Here is a 24,498-nt window from a genome sequence, read left to right as displayed (position 1 = left end):
CTTTTGAGGGTTTCAGCTTTTTGGACTGGAGTGGAGCAGTGCTGGCTCCTTTGAATGCCCATCTGTTGAATCCTTTCATTTATGTCAGTTTTCAGTAAAGAGTCTACAAATTGAAATAAGTTATTGTGCCATAAGTATGATACTGTCACAGTGTCTTAGTTATTTTGGGAGACGCTAAGACAAATGTATTTTTAAGATAATTCTATTAACAGCAATTAATATGTCTACATTAAATGGGTAAGTAAGGGCAGTGTCCTGTATAGCAGAGCTTTGATTTCATTTATAAATGAAAACCATTCTTTATTAATTGTTGCATTCTGTATTTGTATATCTTGTCACTCTTTATAAATCCATTGATCGAATGTGTCATTTTTCTTTGGGTTTACTCAAAAAGGGCCACTTAGTTTCTGATTGTGACTAGGTTATACAGAAAATATTTTATTAAAGTAATTTAAAATTGTCTTATACAGATGAATAATCCAGCTAAAGATATATATTGAAAATTTAATAATAAGTGATTCATAGTAAAGATCCAGAGAATTAGTGAATAAATGTATGAATGATGGCTTGAAAAACATACTTTGTATGACATCTCTTGGATATAGACATGACTCATATTACTTGAAAATGCCTTATTAAAACAATATACTTCATAAATGAGTTAATTTTTTTTTCTTTTTTAAGGTTTCAGCAGAGCAGCTTTACCATTTGGGTTAGTTCGTAGAGAATTATCCTGTGAAGGTTATTCTATAGATCTACGATGTCCCGGCAGTGATGTCATCATGATTGAGAGCGCTAACTATGGTCGGACAGACGACAAGATTTGTGACGCTGACCCATTTCAGATGGAGAATACAGACTGCTACCTCCCAGATGCCTTCAAAATTATGACTCAAAGGTAAATGTTCACGTGTTATTATCCCATTTTAGTTACTACATCCAAATTCGTAAAAGTATTATCATAACTCCAGACTGGATAGATACAGTGCATATCTCAGCCTATTCATTAAACTGAGTTAGGGTTTTACCTACTAATGTTGATTTCTCCTTTATAATATTTCAGCAACATTTAAATCTCTATATCATTTTTATATAGAAGGAATATGTATTACATGTTTTATTATACATCATAAAATAAAAGTAATTGAAATGTAATCTTGTTTTTTAAGCCTTCAAAATTTTGAAATATTTTATAATATCAAGAATGTTTAAATGTCTGGGTCTTTGGCAACAGTTGCTCCTTATTTTTTTTAAATTAGTAAACTTTATTTTTTCAGCAAAAATGAGCAGAATTATCATACTCCATCTCCACACGTGCAAGACCTCCCTAACCATTGACATCCTGACATCCCCCACCATGGTGGTACATTCGTTATAGTAGATGAACTCACATTGATACATCATTATCCCCCGAAGTCCTCAGTTTGCATTAGGGTTTACTCTTGTTGTTGTACATTCTGTGGGTTTTGACAAATTTATAATGACACTTATTCACCATTGTAATATCATACAGAACAGTTTCACTGACCTAAAAATCCTTTGTGCTCCACCTACTCATTCCTCCCTCCATCTAACCCCTGGCAACCACTGATCTTTTTATTTTCTACAGTTTTGCCTCTTCTGGAATGTCATATAGTTGTAATCATACAGAATGTAACCTTTTCAGATTGCTTTCTTTCACTTAGTAATATGCACTTAAGTTTCCTACATGTCTTTTCATGGCTTAATAGCTCATTTCTTTTTAGTGTTAAATAATATTCCATAGTCTGGATGTACCACAGTTTATCCATTCACCTACTGAAGGATTTCTTGATTGCAATTATGAATAAAGCTGCTATGAACATCTGTTCAGGTTTTTGTGTGGACATAAGTTTTCAGTTCATTTGGGCAAATACCAAGTAGCATGATTTATTGGATCATATGGTAAGAGTGTGTTTAGTTTTGTAAGAAACTGCTTCCAAAGTGACTGGACCCTTTTGCATTCCCACTGGCAATGAATGAGAGTTCCTGTTGCTCCACACCCTCACCAGCATTTAGTATTGTCAGTGTTTTGTCAGTATTGTCAGCGGCTAGTTTAATAGGTGTATAGTGATATCTCATTGTTTTAATTTACAATTCCCCAATGACATATCATGTTGAACACCTCTTAATATACTTACTTGCCATTTGTGTATCTTTATTGGTGAGGTGTCTGTTCTGGTCTTTTGCCCCCTTTTGTAATTGGGTTGTTTTCTTATTGTTTAGCTTTAAGAGTTTTTTATTTTTATTTATTTTTATTTTTTTGGCCACGCTGCATGGCTTGCAGGATCCCAGTTCCCTGACCAGGGATCGAACCTGTGCCCCCTGCAGTGGAAGCACGTAGTCCCAACCACTGGACTGCCAGGGAATTCCCTTTAAGAGTTTTTTAAAATACATTTTGGATAACAATCCTTTATCAGATATGTCTTTTGCAAATATTTCCTCTCAATCTGTGGCTTGTCTTCTATTGATCTTCAGTTTTAGAAAAACAAACAAAATAAAAACAACAGATTAAGAAAGTTAAAACATATAGTGCTCATTCTTTCTTCATATATAGATAATAGGAAGGAAGGGAGGAGGGGGGAAGGAAGGAAGGAAGGAAGGAAGGAAAGAAGAAAGTTATTTGGGTAATATACCAATTTTGGTTAATTTTGTGTTTTAAAAATAATGTGTTGGAAAGTGTGTTATAAACTATAAAATATATGAATGATATCTCTTAACTGGACAGTTGTGTTTCTACAAGTAAATAGAATACAAAAAACTGCTGACAATGGGTATGGACTTTTCCTCTGCCTTAACACAGAGCACCTAATTCTTGGCATCTTTTTTTTTCGTAAATTTTGGTACTCTTGGCATCTTAATTAGAGTTTTCTTATATGTAAGGTATTAAAATTGTGTTCTTTATGACTGAAAGTAATATCCAGCAATCCCAGTTATTTGGAACATAGAGACTCTCTGAAGGAATACAAGTTTCACAGAGTTATACAATGTTGATTTTGTATTTTGTTTACTGGGAAAACCCTTTATCTTTCTATTCAAAGCTTACACCCTCTCCTCCTGCCTCTCTTCCCCCACTGAAAACAGTCTTCTGTCCAGTTTTGTAGCTTATATGATAGTCTACCTTAAAGTAGAGCAGCAAATTTTCTAGACTGAGGTCTGATCAGTGTAGGCACAGTGAAATCATCTAAAGGTGATAAGAGCGATGAAGAAAATAATGGAAAAACTGTTTTTTAAAAATTCAGTCTATAAGAGTGTGGGTACAATTGCTGTAAAATCTCTAATTTCAAACAGAATAGGTATTAGCATATTTTTATTGATAGCAGATTATAGTAAGTTTTTTGTTAATGTTGATACTGATCAAGGTATTTTTAATAAACAAGAGGACATATATAATACTTTTGAAAGATTTCCATCAAAATGCTTTTATTTTTAGTTTTTAAAGGGTAGTTATTAAAAAATTAAGGTAAAATCTTATTTGCACAAATGGTACTGGATAATGGTTTTTTGTGTTTTTTTTGTTTGTTTTCTTTTGTTTTTTTTTTTTTAAAAAACGAAAGTCCTTTATGGACTATGTAGGATTTGAAATCTGGCTTGTGAAACAAACTACGTATGATAATATACCTTCTTTGGAAGAATGGATTCTGTGCTCCAATAAAATTGTAATAGAACAATTTGCACATAGTATTTAAAAAATTGAGAACTGCCTATAACAGGCAGACAATAAAGGTAACCCCTGATAATTGACCATTTATTTATTCATTCTTAATATGTTGATCCGACTGTTCAGTGGTAGTGATATCACATGAGCATCTAGAAGTAAGCCAGAGAGAAATAGGAAGTGAAAAATGATTATGTACAATTACCTGTTTTTATGAGACTGACAGGCAAAAAAGCAGGGGGAGTTAGTACAAAGAGTGTGTGAAAGGAGCTGGCCTTGAGGAATTGTACTTTGTAGGTAACTTACTTTTGTTTGTGGGGTTATACATTTAAATACATGGCTGAATATTTAGCACAACACATAAGCCTTATCCTACTTGTTAATATAAATGTAATTACATAGTATAGGAAATGTACAAGATAAGATAGCAAGTTATTTTCATTGTTTCATTATGTTATAAAAGCAGGGCTACATTTTTGATAATACATTTAAAGGAACTAGAGTTTGGGGTATTTAAATTCTGTGAAAGCATACTGTAATTTCCTTGTTATCAAAATCTCTGAACAATTTACGGTGTGTTAGGGAAAATAAAGGGTTAGTTCCAAAACTGCCTATAGAAACTCCATTTTTATATTGTTGTATTATACTAGTGGCTTATAATTATTTAATCAACACAATGACAATTTAAACATGAACACTTTATTGACAAGGAAGACAATGTTAAGATGACTTAAAAATGAGTTTCATAGTGGTAATTTATAAGTACTCCATTCTGTGTATGTCAGATTATAAACCCTAAAGGAAGTCCACCATATTTGACTATTACATAGTTTGAAATAGTTGTAAGAAAAATAGGTAGACAATATTTTTGCAGCTGAATTATTACAGAATAACTATTGAATGTGTAGAATACTTGTCCCTATTTTTTTAAATTTAAAGATAGTCTTTCAGTATTTACAAATAAAGTAAGAGTTATTTTCACCAAACTCCTAATAATTTGGCAAATTTTTCCATTTATAATCATCAAAAATGTGTTAATAATGTAGAAAATCGGACTTTTTTTCTTTAATGTAGGAGATTTCTCTTTGGAAAAATTAAATAAAAGCACTAGGTATTTTTCTATTAAATTTGAAACTCCCTGTTTTCTACATATAATAATGGATATAGGCACAGAAATTTCAATACCATAAAATATGTTTATATTATAATTGAAGGCTTTTCTACCCCCCCGCCAGCCCCCCGCCCCCCGTCATCACTTCATCAGTTGAGAGTCAAGTAAATAAACACATGTAATTCTTGACTGTGGTGATAGTAAAAGTATCAATAATTGTTATTTATTCTCTGTTTTCTATTTCCTGCTCACTTAAAGGTATGAAACCAAGACTCTATTACTAACTGATTCTACTTGTTCTTTTAAGTACGCTGAATGGCTCATCCTAAAAAGTGAGAAATGAAACTCTTTCCTAAAATGATATGTGTTTTAATACTCTATAAAATAATCACCATTAGAGATAATTTTTTTAGCACTCTTTGAAGATAATTGTAGCGGGGTAACTTAAATATGAAACAGTTTCAACACTTTGAATTCATTAAAGCAAAGAAAAAAAAGCCCTCTTATTACTACTCTGAAGTATTTGATGAATAAGTAAATTCGAATTTTGCTAACAATACTGTTTCTTTGTAGCATTGGGTACAATCTAGTTAAAGTGATGTGTGCTAAATTGTACCTGAGATCCTCTGCTGGTATTGCTTATAACTGTCCCTTTGTTCATTTATTCACTCTAAGAACTTGTCAGTTCTCATCAAGGTGGTTTGGTGCCTTAGATTATGCTTTGTAATTGTCCTTAGGTTTTTCTTTTTTTATTAGCACTCCAGCCAAGAGATCTGAAAGTAAGAAAGTATGTAAATGTTTACTGGGTTTTAAAAAAATATTAAATGTAAGGTTAATGGGCGTAGGTAGGTCTAGTTTTTCAGAGTCTTAACTCATACTATCAGATGTACATCAGTGTACCTCTGTCAGTGCAAAGAGGTTCTAAAAGTAATATGTGATGCTCTCAAGAAGATGGTAAGAATACATGCCTCAGTTTTTTCCCTACAGTAGGAAAGGTATATTTTGTGTAATTGATTCAAAGATAGGCCCTTTTTTGTGTGTGTTGAAATTGCCCAAGGAAAGTAAAATAGTGTCCTAAACTTAGGGAACTAGCCTGATTCCTTCAAAGATTTTAACCGATTTTTTTTAGCCCACTTATGGATACCAACTGGCTAGAACCTCATAGCACAACTACAGTAGGTTACTTATTAAATAAAAATGCAGTATATTTTTGGTTGTTAAACTACCGATTTAAGTTCCTTTAAGTTATTTGGGAAACATGGTGGAATATAAATAAATAGTTCATCAAACAGTTGTTTATACAGATCTGGCACTCACAAGAGTATTGAAAGAAGAACATACAGATGAAGCAAACATAAACATATAGTTGGTAGTTACGGGTGAACGGATGCTATTACCTACAGAAGTTATGTGGTTTGAGCGTGCAAAAAGCTCTAGAGAACACCTGCATTTAAGGGGCAGAGGTAAAGTTACCATCAAGCAAATCAGAACAAGAACAGGAGGGTAGTGTCTCATAAGCCAACAGTAAAGTATAAAAGAGATTCATTTTTTTCTCACTGCTGCTGAAGATTTTTATTCTATTTAGCTCAAATAAAAGAACACATTAGGATTTTTCAGGATAGGAGAGTTTCAGGATAGAAGTTAAGAAAATAGCATTCAGCCTTGCATAGGCCATATGAATTAGATACCACTCTAGTCACAGTCATCCAGGCAAGGAATAAATACATAATCTAGATTTATGAAGTAGGACTATAATTCAGAGATTTTTTTTTAACTTAAGGGGAAAACAATCTAGCTTCTAGAACATGGGAACAATTTAATTAAATTAAGCTAAGTAAGAGCCAAAACTTATTTAAGAGCCTAGATCTTGTCCACAAAGGTTGGGATGATGGACATAAGCTCAGAGTAGGGACCAGATTAATCTTTCCCATCCTATACTCCATTCAATAACTTCTCTATCCTTGAATTTTCCTTTTCTAAACCTATCAGTGTCCCAACTTATTATCTTCAAGTATAATAATTACATTTTATTTAACATTGTTAATCCAACAGCAGTTCAAGTGGTGATAATTTCTTGTGTGCCTGAGGATTTGAAGAAATGTGTTATTTTATACATATGTACATTACTTTTTTCTGTTCCATGGTTCTTTACATTACAGTAGGTTATAGAGTGAGACTGGAAAAATGAGTGCATTGGCTTCTTCACCTCCCTTCTTGCTACGAAGCAAGGCACATAACTCTCATACGGACTCTTTATGGGCGGGAAAAACCATAGGCCATTGCTTCTATTTTAAGAGTTATTGAATAACAGATTTTTGGAACTGCCGAGGAATTTGGGACTCATCCTAGTATAGCTCTCTCTCGTTTCACTTGGAGAATCAACTGTCATTGCAGTCAAAACGCTTCATCCACATTGCAGCATGTATATTCTCCTCACTTATTTTTAAAATATCTTTGAGAAGGAATGGCAACACAATATCCTTCTTTTTACTTTGTGAGCCTTTAAAAAGGTTATTTATTTGCCACAGAGGCTGAAACCTCAAATCGTCTATACCTGGAACCTCATTAATTAATATCCTAGTTGCATGAAAATTGATTCTTAAATAATATTTAATAATTATTCTTAAAATTTTCTGTTATCTAGTTTTGTATATATACTTGTTATTTTCAAGTATACTAATAGATATTAAGTGTATGTAAAATATTCAAAGAAAGGAGATACTTAAATACTTGCACACATCCACACAAAACCTTCATATGACAACTGATGCATGTTGGAAGATTCTCAGAATTTAACCAAGAAAATCCATTAAAATGTAGTCCCAGATCTGCCAGTGTTCTCTGGCAAACTTCATGATTACAGATTTCTGTATGGGCATACTCTCCTTGACATACAACCCTTTCGACTTTTATAATGATGATTCAGTCTTCGTAAAGAAACTTTGTATCCAAGTCAGAGCTATATAAAAGAGGTTTTATTTAGTTAATTTTTTGTTCCCTGACCTCTTTATAGGTATCAATAAACTTAAAACTCATCTTTCTAAGATATTCACATCCCTTCCTTATTAATCGCCTTTTTTAGAGGGAAAAATTAGCTAAATCTGTTCCATCATCTAATTTGATGTACTGTAATATTTTAGGGGGTTGGCATATTTTATTCTTGCGTTATTATCAATACTTGCTAGTCAGGGGGTACCCTTCTCTTGCCTAGTATTTATTCAGTGTACCTATTCATTCTCATAGGGTCTAAGCCCGCCATTTCTGAGAAACTGCAGCCTTACCTTTATGCTGTTTATCCCAAGTGCTTTTATCTATCTGTGGTGTCAGGTTTATCAACCATTTGTCCATTAAGATGACATGCATCTGGGCAAAAATAAATAACTCAGATGTTGCTAACTCATCATCTCTGCTATGTATTTAGGTTATTTCCTGTTGGGTGATGGATTTGCACTAATTCTTTCACTCTTGGCTGAGTTGTTTTAAGACAACTAACTGGAATTACAAGCACCTCTCTTTGGTCAAGGATTGGGAGGTTACTAGCACAAACTCTTGAACCTTAGTACAGTAATAAATAACAATTAAAGCTCTAATTGGTATATCTAATTGAGCACATACTTTGCATTGTCACTTACTGATTGGCGTTTAAACCAAAGCATGCATTATAGAAAGGAAAAACTATTGGCAGTAATAAACATGAACCATATTAAACATTCACATTTAGTGTGTAAGAAAGACTAATAGATTATAAAATGGCTTAGAAGACAAATCATCTTAATATCCCTTATGACCCTCCTTATCAAATGTGGAAGAAAGAAACAGTCACATCAAAGATTCTGCCTTACAGGGTCCTCTGTTTCTCCTTTTAAGATGAAAATTAGTGAAATAATTCTGCTGGATTATGAACACTGAGAGTACAAGCGTGACCTGCTGGTTTTACTGGTGCTTAATATGTGGGTTTTACCTTTGTTTACTGGTGGTCAAGGAAGCCAGAACCATTTTCCCTAAGGACACTGTATTTCCTAAGGATTATTCAGTGAAATTAAGAGCCATAAATAATACCATGAAAGTTTGAATTTGATTTTATTTTTGGACAGCTACTGTCAGATGAGACATAGGGAATATAGTTTTTAAAAGTAAAGACATATCTCATTTAAACTCTGGTGTTTTTATTATTAGAAGTGGTTTTTATTTTTGAAACTAAAGTGGAGAGGAGAATAAATAAAAGTGAATATGAATTTCCATTTGAATTTTAATGTTATAATAATCTTTTCATAGTCTCAGTTATCACTTATGCCAGCTTTCTCATTTGAGAGGTGAGTGTTATGGATGAGATGACAGTGGTATTTCAGTAGTACATGTATTGTCATATACCTTGTAGATTTTTACTCTCTTAGAACATTCTCTGCTACACACTAAACATGGGTTTCTATTTACAAAGTAAATTTAAACAAATTAATTTATTAAGTGACAAAAACCAGGTCTAATTCAGCATTATATTACTACAATGCTTTGGACAATCAAATGTTAAATAACTAGATGAAAGCATGCTAAATCTGTTTACATAAGACTATTTTCAAATACTCATTTGAGTACTTTGTTTTGTACCTAAGTATGATTTCTTTTTAGCGTGTATCTGCTTTCTGAAGTCATACTACTAGAGTCAGTATATAAATATGACTTACAAGCATCCTTTTAAAAAGAGTTATACTTGGAACAAATAAATATAGTTTAATCACAGTTGAAGAGAATAGAAATAAAATTTTATTTTAGAGTTTCAAGTCAAGACCTAGACACTATCTTCCCTTTGGATATGGCTTTTTCTTCTGTTTTCTCCTCTTACAAAAAACTCATAGATAAATGCTACTGAACTGTAATATAAAGCGTATTTTCTACCAGTATAAAAAATTAAAACAAATTATGGATTGTAAGTTCACCTAAGAATTTGGAATTACTTATCTTATACAGTTCATATAGGCATTTTTATTACCAGGAAATAAATTTATGTATTCATTAAAGCTTTGGAATAATTCCACTCTCTGAAAATACGCTGTTTATTATTTTATACATTTTATTATGTCATAAATAATAACAAAATATAATTTTGAGTACAGTTGAGAATTTTCCATTCTCATTATCCTTTTTATTTTACTGAGATTGCTAATTAAGTAAAAAAAATTGCGTGTATGTTATTTGGTAGTGAAAATATTTTTAATTGTTGGTTTACTAGAAATCCTTGTTTTATTTTCTTCCTAGCAGTTTAGCTGCTTGACTTTGCCACATCAAAAATGGGATAGAAATTGTGAGTCGGTATCATTCATAGTATACTCTATTGACTAATTTTATTAAATGAAGAGAGTAAAAGATTTGATATCAATTGCTTAAAAACAGCTAAACTGTCATTTATTATGGCCCTATTAATTTTTCCATATATTATATAATGAGATTGCACACCTATACTATATTAACAACAGCAATAACAGAAAACACCAGTATGGATATCTACTTTGTATATTGCCTAAGAAAAATTTTTGTGAGTAATTAGATTTCTGATAGCATTTTACTAATACTCATGTCTTGCAGATTTTAGAGACTTATTCTTTTTACTTACTATTTTCTTTAAATATCTTATAGCAATTTAGTTACAGTTTTTAGTGCTGTTTGCTATTCCACAATTAGGATGAGAGCTAACATCTCTCAGATGGTTCTAGGAAAAATCTAGTTTTGAAGAAATACAAAGAAGTGAGCAATTCTGTAATCTTACTATTTATTTCATATAAACCAATCAAGTGTATCGTGTAGCTAATATGTGTTGCAGTTCTCCCAATATTTCTTCGCATGTCATATGCAACCAATAAAGACATGCTTTTAGAATGCCCCACGGCCTTGACGATAATGTCTGAAGTGAGAGTCACTCTGTATAAGTTGTCAATCTCAAGGCAATTTTCTGTTTTTCAGACTATAGGTCTGTCATTTTTAATGAATTCAACTGTTATTTGTGAAAAAAGTACTGTTTCTAAAGGTGGGTTTATCATGAAGCTAGTAATGAATCTTTAATGTCAGAGCCTTTTGCTTGCACAGGCCTCGTCCACGGCATTCTCAGGGTCGCTAGCAGTGGGATCACAGGGTCATGTTTTTGTAAAATTTGCTGAAGTATGATATTTAAACACAATCTTTTAAGGTTTTGATTTCATTCTCTGACTTCTCTGTTACAATTCCTCTCATTTATGGTTGCTTAGGGGTAGCTAAGAGCATTTGGGGATTCTGTTAAGTGGAGGTTCAGTTGGTGATAAATTCAGTTTGAGTTTAGTGGGGGTATTTTTATGTGGTTTGTAGACACTCATGTACAGTTTAGTAATTGTTAGCTATTCTGGTGAAGAACTGGCCTCTAGAAGTACTCCTATTACTCATTATACTGCCTTACTGATCGTGACGTAAATGTGCAAGGCCGGATGTCATATTACAGTTTAAAAGTGTCCCATGGCACCTGAGATGTGTGGCCAGTGGTGGAGAAATAATGTTTGGAATATGTGGAACCAGAAGCTAGACTGGAAAATTCTTTCAGTCATTAAAGTGTTCTTATAGATGGCTAATCAAAACAGAAGTTCTCTCCTGTATATTCTTGGTGGATTATATACAGTAGTACACAGAGAACATATCCAAAGGTAGTACTTAGAATTGTAAATGCCCCATACTGTTCTCCCCTTTTAATGAGCATCATATAAAATAGAATGTATCAGAATACCTGTGTTAGTGGAGCACAGGCTATAGCACTTCAAAGCACGTGAGCACCTGTGACATTGTAGTAGGTACATGCCTAAACTATCCAAACCATCAATAATGAAAAATAAATTTTGATCAGCTGTTTAGGAGGAAAAGCAAAATTATAGAAAGTGACACTATGAAATTGTGAGAGACAATCCTAAGATATATGGTGAAAAATTATTAAGGAAAGAATTGTAAAGGAATGGGAGGCAATTAAATTATTAAAATGTTTTTTAGTTTTCTGGGTTTTGTTACTTGTGATACTTTTAGGCTTTCTGAAAATGTGTGTTGTTTGTTGTGGTTTCCTTTTTTTTTCTTTCTAAATAAGTATTCACTTTGGTACCTTATTTTTTACTTGTAATTTTTTTCTATTTTTTCCTTAAATTGGTACCACTAAGTGTTATAAGCTGTAGACCTTACAAAACTTGAATCCACCCCTGCTATTTTTATTTATAATGTGTTAGTTTCTTGTAACTGGCACAGTGTTCCACTAGACAGTCTTAGGTTGATGTGTACATTTTAGGATATTTCTTTGTAGCTCTTTAAGTTTATCTCATTTTGTCTCCTTTATCTTTAATCACCAAAGATTTAGGGTTTCAGAGAAGAAAGAGTGAAAAATTAAAAAAATTTAACAAATCAATTTATTAATTTAATTAAGTAGATAACAAAATATTTATTCATTCAGTAAAAGAGCTGAGATAGAAAAACCCATTTTCACAGATTAAGTTAAATAAATGCTTGGTTTAAAACCTTACTATTATATAGACTAAACTAAGGGAGTTTTTAAACTACATGATTTTTTTTTTTTTTTTTGCGGTACGTGGGCCTCTCACTGCTGTGGCCTCTACCGTTGCGGAGCACAGGCTCCGGACGCGCAGGCTCAGCGGCCATGGCTCACGGGCCCAGCCGCTCCACGGCATGTGGGATCCTCCCGGACCCGGGCACGAACCCGCGTCCCCTGCATCGGCAGGCAGACTCAACCACTGCGCCACCAGGGAAGCCCAAACTACATGATTTTTAAGCAAACTTTCAAGAAATTATACTAATGAGCTTTACTTTTATACTTTCTTCCCACTCTCCCAATTCCCCAGTTTGGGAAGTTTCCTTCACCCTCACCTCCCACTCCTATTAAAACCTTTATGTGGAGAAAAATATTATCTTTAAATTATTGTGTGATGATTTGATAGTAATCATTAATGATTAGTAAGTAATGATTTCAGTAAATTTCTATAACTTTTTAAAAAAATTTCTTTAAGGCTAAGTTTTATTTATTCATTCATTCATTCATTCATTCTTGGCTGCGTTGGGTCTTCCTTGCTCTGCACGAGCTTTCTCTAGTTTCAGTGAGCGGGGGCTTCTCACTGCAGGGGCTTCTCTTGTTGCAGAGCACGGGCTCTAGGTGCGCGGGCTTCAGTAGTTGTGGCATGCGGGCTCGGTAGTTATGGCTCACAAGCTCTAGAGCGCAGGCTCAATAGTTGTGGCGCTCGGGCTTAGTTGCTCCACGGCATGTGGGATCTTCCCTGACCAGGGCTCAAACCCGTGTCCCCTGCATTGACAGGCAGATTCTTAACCACTGTGCCACCAGGGAAGTCCTTCTATAACATTTATAATCAAAAAATCTTTTAGTAAGTCAAAGCCTTTTTTTTATTATTACTCCTTGAACTTTCTAAAACAATACAGCAAGAGGAGGAAAGAGAATGGATGCTGAATTTTCTAGGACATTTTAAAATTTGGTAATTTTATTCCATACATTAAATTATCTTATGACGCAGTCCTAAGATGTTCTCATCGTTAATTCATGGAATTCTGTATATATAATTTAAAAGACTGTTTATAAGTAACTTTTGAAATCTAACTGTGAGTTATTATTTGAATGAGACTATACCTTTTAAAAATGTATATAAGCAGGTATGTTGGATTGAGATATAGATAATGGTCATTACAGGTATATTATCTGATGCATTGATTTAGAACCTTTATATGTGCATTGCCATTTATTTCAACCCTTGACAAGGAGACCTTTATTAAGCTGTGATGATCACTGAATATGAAATGTAACCAAGATTATTTTTTATTCAAACATAATTTAAATATTCATCAAAGAGAAGTTGTGCTTGAGACTGACAGAGACTATTAACATCAAAAAATATAATTAACTGCATTGGGTCTCATGAAGCAGAGTTAGCCAAATAGCCGAGAGGTCTAATTGCTCTAGAATTTGAGAAGCAATGGTTTTATTTTATGCTGTAGCTGTGAAATTAATAGTAATGTGGTTTCCTATGTGGGCCAATTAAAAGCTGCCTGTTAAGGTTCATTGCTATATAGGAAACCCACTGAATATCCCTTAGTAAACAGTATTGACATGTCAGTATGTACAAGAAGATAAAATACAATAAAAACCGTGAAAATGAGAAGTGGTATTAAAAGACCTGGTTTTGAAAACAGTCCATTAAACTCTTTACACCATTACAGTGTTGCAGTGGATGTTGTGGTATGCCCTCCAGATTCCCCCTTCAGATCAGGCCCTTTTTCCCCCAGCTGCCAAGGGAGTTGCCAGCGGATGGGTTCACAGTGAGTCCCTGCCCAGGAACTGCCATGGGCTGAAGGGATCTTAAATCGTTCTGCCCAGAGGCAGCCCTCATTGAGTGCCAGAGTACAAAGGCTTGGCCTTCTCATCTTTTGCTTCATTTTGAGACATCTCTGAAGGGTTCTCCCAACCTCAGAGCTCCCTCCCTGAGGAGTTTGCTGGGCCTTTCTCACTCTACCCAATCCTGCTTCACTCATGGCAACACTGATAGTTCTAAGTGTTATAAGCCTCTCAGAGCTCCTGGGTCAGATTCTGCTTCCCGTGTTACCCAACCTAAGGAAGGTACTGATATAGAAACAAGTCCTGTCAGTGGTATTGGTTGCATACATTATAGGAATCTGACAATCAAAAACTAAAATGGTTTTAAAGCAAATTTTAAAAATGCCCAATTCAGGTCTAAAACATGGCATTTTACGTTGTAACGTTGATCTTTGTCATGTGATCCTTTTTCTTTAATCAAGGTAATAGGCGGACCTTTGTGATGCTATTCTGCTTTTTAGTTGAATACAAAAAGAAAGCATTCCTGATTGAACCCAAAAGATTTTGCCTTGCCCAGGCTGTAGAGATTTAAAAGTGGGCAGGCATTCTAATGGCATTTTGACATTAATGAGGTTGCTGAAATGGAAAAGTTGAAGGGTCAAAGATAAGAGCGGTAGCAAGATCTTAACAGTGTTTCTTTTTCATAATAACGACATATCAAATATACTTAAGAAATGACTGTTATTTCTAACATAAAATATGTAATGTTATGTGTACTACTTTAAGTATTCGACTACTTTTTGTAAATAAAAATAGTGCTAAAATTAGCTATAAAATGTGCAACTTCAGATACGGTTTATTAAATTAGGATAATCTCATTTTTTAGCTGTAATTTTTGTAAGGCATTAAAAATCTTAAAATAGCATAATAGATTTTAATGTGTGTAGTATAATTAGGTATACATTGTGTCTTTAATCTGCAGTGATAAAGATGTTTTCCTGGTCATTCATTATTTAATATGCTTACCCTGTTTATTGTATCTGTGGCTTAAGAGTACATGTTAGTTTTCAGAAGAGCAGTGTTGCTGCTTCACAGCACACAGCCCTGTACTCCCAAGCCTGTACATGGTGTTAGTGGTATTTAAAGCTCTTGAGTCTAACATTTTATAGCTCACGATGAACTGAGCTTTTCAGACAAGTTACTGATTTGAAGCTATTCAAGCTAGGCGTATTACATGGAATGGAAGCCTTATACCTTCAACCGTTAGAAACTTTTACAAACCACGTAAATCAGAGAAGTTTTACTTTGGTTTATATCCCGGTTATGGAACTGTGCTTGACTTCTGAAAATTATATCTTTATCTTTCATTCATTGATTTATGCCTCCAAATAATTACTGAGTTGTATGGTGGGCAAGCTAATGTGTCAGACACTAAAGATATTTGTGAACAACTGGTAAGAATATATATTTTTAAGTGTATGGACTGGTGTTTATGAAGTTAACACATTTTAGAATAAAGCACAGTGTTATACACGTGGTTCAAAGATTCTTAAAACAGACACCTCTCCAAGATATTATAATCTGGTGAAGAAGATGAAATATATATAGAAATAACTATGATACCAAATCTCTCAGAAAGCACAGTAAATTTCTAAAAACTGATAGAGAAGGGAAAGCGATAAGCAATGGCATGAGGTGGGAAAATTGTACTATTTTTTGAGGGAGTACTAAGTAACTGTTAAAGGATTTATTCAACTTCTGTCCTCACTCCTTTAAACTTTCTTTACCATGTCCCATCTCATTAACTTTCTTCTTCCTTTTGGGTATTCTGAATTCTTTTCTTGCACTTAGACCTTGGAGGAAAGGATTTTTTAAAGATTGTGTTCTTTATCTTTCTCAAAATTATGGAATAGTTCTATAAGATAATATATTTTAAAAATTGTTTTTAACTCTGTAATGTCAATATAGAAGATAACACTAGGGTTTTAAGCCCTTCATACTGACTCTGAAAACAAGGAGTTCACTCTTTTTATAGCAGAGAACAGTAATACATAAGTTCATATCCATTTGTTTATTTTCCTCTGTTTAGATATTGTTTGGATGTGGTATAATTAGTGTATCACAATGCTTTCAGAGTTGTAGGTATTCCTATAACTAGGATATAGCAGCAGATAATGTCTTGTATCACTGTTTCTAGTTCCAGGACCACAGGTGGATATAAAATTATCATTTCCTTCCTTCCTGTCTATTTATGTATCATTTATCTACCTGATTTTAGATAATTTCTTGTCTTTGTGACTGAGATGTAGCAGAGGACACTTCCCTTGATCTGTGCTTTTTAAAAAAGGAGCACATTTGGTAGTACGCTGTAGACTGGATGCTTACGAGTAGGTATTCAGTTATCGAGAATGCCATCAGCAATGCCTTGTTGTTTTCTTATCAGCTTCTTCCTGCTGTCAGCTTGGCATTTATTTCAATAGAAAAGGATTTGCATCAAATGTAATACCTTATTATATACAACTAACATGGCGTTTTTAATTGTGCAAACATGAGACTCCTGCAGTGATAGTCAATTTGATAAAAGGATTAGATTATGAATATTTTGTCACGATTAAAGATTAGTTCTGATTTATTAGAAGTAAGCCAGTGAAATTTGCCATATATTTATCGTCAGGTGAGACTCCATTAATTTTGAGAGTGTATGAACCACAGAATATCCACCTCTTTATAATTCTCTGATAGATTTGGTTATTTATATTCAGATAATGGGTATTAAGGATTATTTTTAGCCTTCCACACCTGCTCTACTGCTAAGAGTATCCCAAGAGTCTGTGGTTCCAGTCTTTTGCCTTTATTGTTTCTCATCTCTTGTCTTACAGAACAGTTAGGCAAACATCTGTACAAAATTTCTGCAGTTTTCATTAAGGGAAACAACAGTGGTATGTATCAACAGGACATTTTGAGTTGTTCCTTCAATTAAAAAACCCTCAATAAAATGTAGAAGAATGAGAATTCCAATTTAGGAAGTATTTATTGAATGAGCACTTCTTGCCCTAAGTAGGACTAGGCATTCCAATGAATTTAAAAGAAGCCTAACAACATCTAACTGGAGAGGTAAGACTAGGGTCCTAGAAACAGCTAAAGGCATTCATGGTGTGAGACCTGTTAACGATGAAGTGCCTAGCACTCTTTGGGGTGTTTGGAAAAGAATAAAAACGCAAGGAGTTTACATCTTAATTTTAACAAGGAAAATACTTGGTGAGTTAAATAACAATTTTATGCAAAATATAGAAGAGAGCCACAAAGCAGAATATGATTAATTGCCTAATTAATTATATAGACAGTTACTGGAAAGGAGAGAAAGATCACTTCAGGTTCGGGAAATTGGGGAAGAATTTAATATTGTTTGGCCAGTGTAGTTGATGTGTTGGCCTTCTCTATACCTCCTCCTTAGCAGATGCTTCCTGCAAATTTGTGTGCTTCTTAGGCTTGCATAAAGGGCATCACTGTGAGTTGGAAAATAGGAGTTCCCCAGACTAGTGTCCTAGGTTCTAAAAATGTTCTACCTCAGAGACAAGATCCTTTAAATGGTTCTTTGTATAAAGAAGAAATCGTTCAAGAAGTGTATTGACAGTAATTTCCGTGGGAATTCAGTTCAGATACATCTTTTTAAATTATAAAGAACAACATAAGGAAAACACAGATAGATAGTGGTTTTTATGAGGCACAAAGTTAATATCAGATAATTAATTAAAAAAGATTCATTACTTGCAGAATAATTGCATAGCATTTTGTTTTCCGAATGAGAGTTTTCACTTTGTCGACCATTAACTCTATGTATTTCCCTCTCCTCCAACATTAATTTATACTATTAAGTTCATACTATTCATAGTATGAATACTATTAAGATATTGCTCACTTGTTCATACTATTAAGATACTGCTCACTTGTCCTTTCACATCCCCTTTTACACAGAGCATTCCTATATGCTTGTTTATAAACTGTGTCACATATTTTACTACCAAAATATAAGTTGCATGAGGAAAATAAATTACTGTAAAACAAAAGTAATAATAAGAAAAGTGCACTTAACTGAAAAAGAAGTTTGATGAGGAAATAATAGTACTAAAAGTCATGAAAGATTTCATACTGAAAGAATTCATTTTGGGTAAAGAATAGCTGTGCTTTCTTGCCTCTTCGTTAAAAAACCCAAGCACTGGGCTTCCCTGGTGGCGCAGTGGTTGAGAGTCCACCTGCCGATGCAGGGGACGTGGATTCGTGCCCCGGTCCGGGAAGATCCCACATGCCGCGGAGCTGCTGGGCCCGTGAGCCATGGCCGCTGAGCCTGCGCGTCCGGAGCCTGTGCTCCGCAAAGGGAGAAGCCACAACAGTGAGAGGCCCGCGTACCACAAACAAACAAAAACCCAAGCACTTATAGAACGTTGTCATTTTAATAAAAAATTCCTGAATTGAATAAGTACTTTAACAAAAAGTTGTACTTTGTCTTAACTTTTGCATAGATGGTAATTTTTTTTTTTTTTTTTTGCGGTACGCGGGCCTCTCACTGTTGTGGCCTCTCCCTTTGCGGAGCACAGGCTCCGGACGCGCAGGCTCAGCGGCCATGGCTCACGGGTCCGCGGCATGTGGGATCTTCCCGGACCGGGGCACGAACCCATGTCCCCTGCATCGGCAGGCGGACTCGCAACCACTGCGCCACCAGGGAAGCCCGATGGTAAATTTTTAAAAGCTACATCACCAAAAGTCTTATGATTTTATGTCTATGCTTTCATTTTGATTACATAGGAAGTTCTGTGAACATTCATTGCTGTGCTATAATCAAAGTGAGGTCTGTAAAACAGGAAATTATATTAGCTGTCAATTAGACTAGAGATGCATTTCTTTTATAGGCAGAGATTTATAATACTGACTAAATGACATCCCATGAAACATCTTGGGAGGCAGAAAAAAAATATTTATGGCATAATTTTCCTGTTTGTCAAAATCACATCTAAACCAAGGGAGTTAGTTATCTTTAAGGTGAATTTAAAATAGCAACAACAAAAATCTAGTTTGCTCAGTTTTGCACTGTAAAACTCGTTTTAGTTGCAGGTTCTTTTACATTATTTCAAACTCTAATCTTCTGAGCGGGTAATTAATGGACCAGAAAAGCCATTTGTGGAAAAAAAGAGCCATAAGGGTGAACATATTTCTTCACAGAATGATCTTTAAGAAGTAAATAATTACAAAAGGAAGAGATTTGGGATGACCAATCTAAATCTGAGGATAATTAGAAGGAATAGAGTATGAAAATCAAAATACTTGGCATGTACAATTCTCATATCATAAGAAGACTAATTAAATATTTAGAAACCAAAAATCCCCTCACAATTTGAAGAAAAATGACCCACGACAAAAGGGTCTGTAACTTTGCAGATAATTAGCAAGGGTTATAGGAAGGAAAAGCGTCACAGATTGGCTCCAAGGCTCTGAAAGGTCATGTCTTATTATGGTGTGTCTTTTATATGGTCTGGTAACAAGTTTCTTGCTAATTTAATCTAACTAGGGCATCCCATAGCGATATCCCATTTCCCTTGTTAAAAATGTGATAGTTTCTGCAAGTGCAAACTGTAGTAGGTTAACATTTTTTAAAATAATTGCTCCTAATTGATACAGGTCATAATAATTTTTTAAATTATTAAAAGCAGAGGTCTTGAAAATTTGGGCTCAGAAGCAATATTTTTTAAGTATTTCAAAATTTTATAGCTTTTATCCCCACTTGAATTATCTTGTTCCTTTCATTAAGTAGTTAGACCTGATGACCCTGTGAATGAAATTTAGTCTCAGTGGCATGCTTTGTAAATAAATATTTCTTATTTTGCTAATAAAAACAAGTGCATTTATTTTGAATGTGCATTTCTGCAAACAAGAGATTTTGTACTGGATTAATAAGGCTCTGAGTGAGTCCAGCCTAATTTGCATTAAACTGACCCCAAGGTCCAGTAAAAACTGCAAGGAATTTCAAAGGTTTCTGAAACATAGAAAGTTGTTTTTAGAAAATCAGCATTGTCGTTTCAAAATCCTAATTTTAGTAATTAATGTGGAATTTTTGAAAATTTTTTTGAGTTTCTAAGATGCCAATTTAACTATAAATATTAAAGTATGCATACTTTGTGGTTTTAATTCCTGACACAAAATGATTATGGATATCACTTTCATGTTATTCCCGTTTTCAACATACTGAAAACTAGAATGATGACAACCTTCTGGATATGAGCCTACTCAGGATTTTATTTCAAACTTTTGTTGATTTGCTGTAGGTTAACTGATACTTATTTTTTGGCTTTCTATTTGTTACATACTATACACTTTTTCAGTCAAATAGGTTTATGTTTATATATCAATAGTCCAGACAGATATTTTGTATTCTTGCTTATAGTTATTTAAATAGTAAATTGACTTTTTGTATACTCTTTTCAAATACAGTTGTAAAGATTTAATTACAGTTGCAATTTTTAAAAAATTAGGACTATATTTCAGATTTTTGAAAACACCAGTATATAGGAAACTGAATGGAATGAAATTAATATTATTTATTTTTTTCCAAATTATGTATCCATGCGTGTATCAGTACTCCAGTGTATTTTCCTAGAGATTTCGGGTAGCAAGTTTAGTTCAATAATTCAACTTTGTTTCAAGGATTTTTACAATATTATAATGCTTAGAGTATAATATCCTAACATGCCTAAAGAATTAAATACTATATGATGGATAGAAATCTTCTACAATACACAAATTATTAAATAAATTATGAGAACATAGTTATGTGACAAATGGGAACATTACTTTAGAACACCTCTTTTTTACCACATTAATTACACATCATTTAGCTTCCTGATGTTATGTTTACCTAGCAATTAGTTAGGCTTACAAATCATCATTAATAAATATTTTTAAAATGCAGGACCCACTTTCCTTAGCTCTACAGAATGGAAGTTTAGATGATAAAAGGGGATTTCATTACACAGTTTTAAAAAAGGCTTGATTTAACATTCAACTCAGTTTCCCTCTTTAATCTGTGAAGATGATTGTAACCCTGTATCTTGGAGCATAACTTCTTTTTATCCCCCCAGTTTATTTGATTACTTTGTTTGAGCACATTTACTTAGGAACTTAACTATTCATGTTTTAAGGTAATATACTATGTGTATAAAAATTTATTGTAAATTTGGGTTAAAAAAAGACAGGGGTTCTAGTGCCTAGAGTACTGCATTCATTCCTTGGTCATTTGGAATTGTTAGTGCATGAAAAAGTTATTTGGAAGCTAAAGGGTACTTTTTCCTCCACCCCTTAAATAGATCTGTCTCCTTAGTGTTGTATTATTGGCTTTCATGATACAAACTTCTTCCAAATTGACAGAATTCTCTGAGAATCAGGTACGGCTGATTGAAGCAGAATTGGACGTCTGATATTTATTTTCTAGTAACTGTGTTTATTTACAAGCAGCAGTAGTCAGGTTAACATTCATCATTTTTTCATTCATTCAAAAACAACTGCTGAATTCCTGTTATGTGCCAGGCATATAGTCACCTCCAATAAAAATGTATAGGTTGACAGTGACCTTTTTTCTTTATTTTCCTTTTCTTTTTTGCCCTCTGTGGTAATGTTTCTAAATTTAAAAAATTTGTGTACTTGAAGAGAAGAAAATTTACTTATTGATATATAATATTTTTTTTTGGTAATTGAGGCTCAAGAATGAATATCATTTCTAGTACATTAGTTAGAAAATGAGTTTATAACATCAACTGTAGATGTTCTATTCAGTTAGAAGATATAGTTCCCCATGTGGATGTGGTTTTAAACTTCCACAATACCCCTGTGAATGTTCTGTTTATATTTGGCATTTTGGAAAGGGATATCATTACACGTTTCCCGAGTACCTTGAAAGCATTTATTTCATCTCCAAAAAGTAAGCAGTTTTAACTAAGACAGAAGGTAGCTCAGGAAAGAAACAGACCTGTTATTGCTAGTATTTTATAATTAAATTTAAAAAATAACAGATGCCACTAAGAGACTGAAATTATTGACGCAGTCTTCACTGAACAGACATTCTCATTAAAGAATTGGACTAATTGTAGAGGATGACTCCAGATTTCAGCAAACATTAATTTTAGTTTCTGTCATGATATACTAAGCTTTTCTGTTGAATGCTGGAGTATTTGTTCAAGTTGGTAGATTTTGCATTTTTAATCTTCCTTAGAACTGTAGTGAATAATGGCCCCTGGCAGGAGATAATGAAATTTTCTTAATTTATATTTTCAAGCAGAAGCTTCAATTGAAAATGGCATCCTATGGCCTGGAGACATAGCTCTAGTGCAAGTTTCAGGGGAGATGCAATAATAATGCAGTGCCACCGAGATGAGGAAAGATGGGACAGTGAAGAAGTAATTTAAGGAAGAAAAAAGAATGTACCAAAGCTTTATTATAGCATATCTAATGATCTGTTGAAGATTCCCAATGGTTTTTGGAGCATGACTGGAGAAACTAATGTTATCTTGCCAAAACAGAAGCCCCTGCTTAATCAGCAGAACAAGACTATTGATTTGATTAAAACACCTCTCACAATAGATTACACATGGAATCTCATCTCCATACTTTGCACTTGGTAAAGTGTAATAATGAGTGTAAGATAATCAGAAGAAGAGTAAAAGCAATTTGTTGGTCATTGTACAATTCAAAATTAGAGTTGGAAAGGAAACAAATTTGCATTAATACTTCAGCCTGTTTTTAAAGCTGTACATAGGAAATCATATGGGAAATATAGGGAATACTCTGGAAGAACAAAAGATGTTCTGCCCCTTTAAGATTTGCAAATCTATGTCCATCTCATATAAAGGAGTAATACTCTTATTACTGATATTTTTGTTGGTGGTGGTAATTCATATTTGTTAAGGGATTGTGCAAAGAGTTTGCCTGCATTATCTTATTTAACCTTAACGACAAACTTCTAAAGAGGGTATTATGGTTTACAGATGAGAAAGCTAAGGTTGAAAGGTTTACTGTGTTGCTTATGGACTCACAGTTAAGTAAGCAGCAGGGCTGGAACTAAAACCCCAATTCATTTTTATTCTAAAGCCTCTGCTTTTAAACACTCATCTCCCCAGTAGCAAATAATTTTGCTTCTGAACAGAGTCAAACGATATGCTATGCTGGTGATTTTCATACAGCTTATTCTCAGCTTATAATAACGTGTGCATTGTTCCTTCTTGCATTTACAGTTTTAAAAGATTAAGGAAAAGCAGCATATTAATAGTTTGTTTGCATTATTAATATTTCATTAGTGATGAAGCACTACTGTCCCCTAAATAAAAAGATAATGTTTCTTCAAATTCTGCTGTTTAATCTGTGCATGATAATTTATACATAATTTCCATATACTAGTATGTAAATTAATGATAATATACATTTGTAAAATGCATTTTTATCAATTACACATTTTTCTTGGCAATATTTATCTTAATTTCAAAAAATATTGTGGGTGTCTTAAAATTTAATGTTGAAACCTGTGAACATTGATTACATCTATAAGATAAAATAGACTTATAATACTTTTAACTTCTTGCCATCTACTGATTGTGATGGTTAAGCGATTCATTAGATATTCCTTAAAGTATCTTTCTCTTACATACTGTGCACAAACCTGGACAATATCACTGACTTTAAATATCATACTCCAAGTTTTGCTAATAAGCAAATATATTGGTATTTCCTTATGCATGGGAAGTAAATTAATAAACTATTAATCTCCAAAATTTTTTGTTTTATTTTCTTCAGCTTTTGAGATGTACATTTAGCTTTATTTATTTTTAAAAAATAAATTTATTTATTTATTTTTGGCCGTGTTGTGTCTTCATTGCTGCGCACAGGCTTTCTCTAGTTGCAGTGAGCGGGGGCTACTCTTGGTTGCAGTGAGCAGGGGCTACTCTTGGTTGCAGTGCGCAGGCTTCTCATTGCAGTGGCTTCTCTTGTTGAGGAGCATAGGCTCTAGGTGCGTGGGCTTCAGTAGTTGTGGCTCATGGGCTTAGTTGCTCTGCAGATCTTCCCGGACCAGGGCTCAACCTGTGTCCCCTGCGTTGGCAAGCAGGTTCTTAACTACTGCGCCAACAGGGAAACCCTAGCTTGCTTTCTTTCTTTCTTTCTCTCTCTCTCTTTCTTTCTTTCTTTCTTTTTCTTTTCTTTCTTTCTTTCCTTTCTTTTCTTTCTTTCTTTCTTTCTTTATTTTTTATTATTATTTTTTTTTTGGTACGCGGGCCTCTCCCTGTTGTGGCCTCTCCCGTTGCGGAGCACAGGCTCCGGACGCGCAGGCTCAGCGGCCATGGCTCACGG

At 33.8% G+C, this 24,498-nt stretch overlaps 1 protein-coding gene across 9 annotated transcripts in view; it reads left to right on the top strand.

Annotated features, from left to right (window-relative positions):
* The window catches only part of ADGRL2 (adhesion G protein-coupled receptor L2), a 273,375-nt gene that overhangs the window by 184,305 nt on the left and 64,572 nt on the right, over positions 1–24,498 (top strand). For all 9 annotated transcript variants that reach the window (XM_055084505.1, XM_055084500.1, XM_007106416.4 and 6 more), the window contains one exon: positions 685–898. In XM_055084505.1, the coding sequence (XP_054940480.1) occupies positions 685–898 (214 nt within the window). The remainder of the gene's footprint in view (positions 1–684; positions 899–24,498) is intronic.

Source organism: Physeter macrocephalus, chromosome 4 (assembly GCF_002837175.3).
Source record: "Physeter macrocephalus isolate SW-GA chromosome 4, ASM283717v5, whole genome shotgun sequence".
Lineage (NCBI taxonomy): Eukaryota > Metazoa > Chordata > Mammalia > Artiodactyla > Physeteridae > Physeter > Physeter macrocephalus.
Note: the sequence above shows the minus strand (reverse complement) of the source record. Positions and strands in the feature narration are given on the sequence as shown.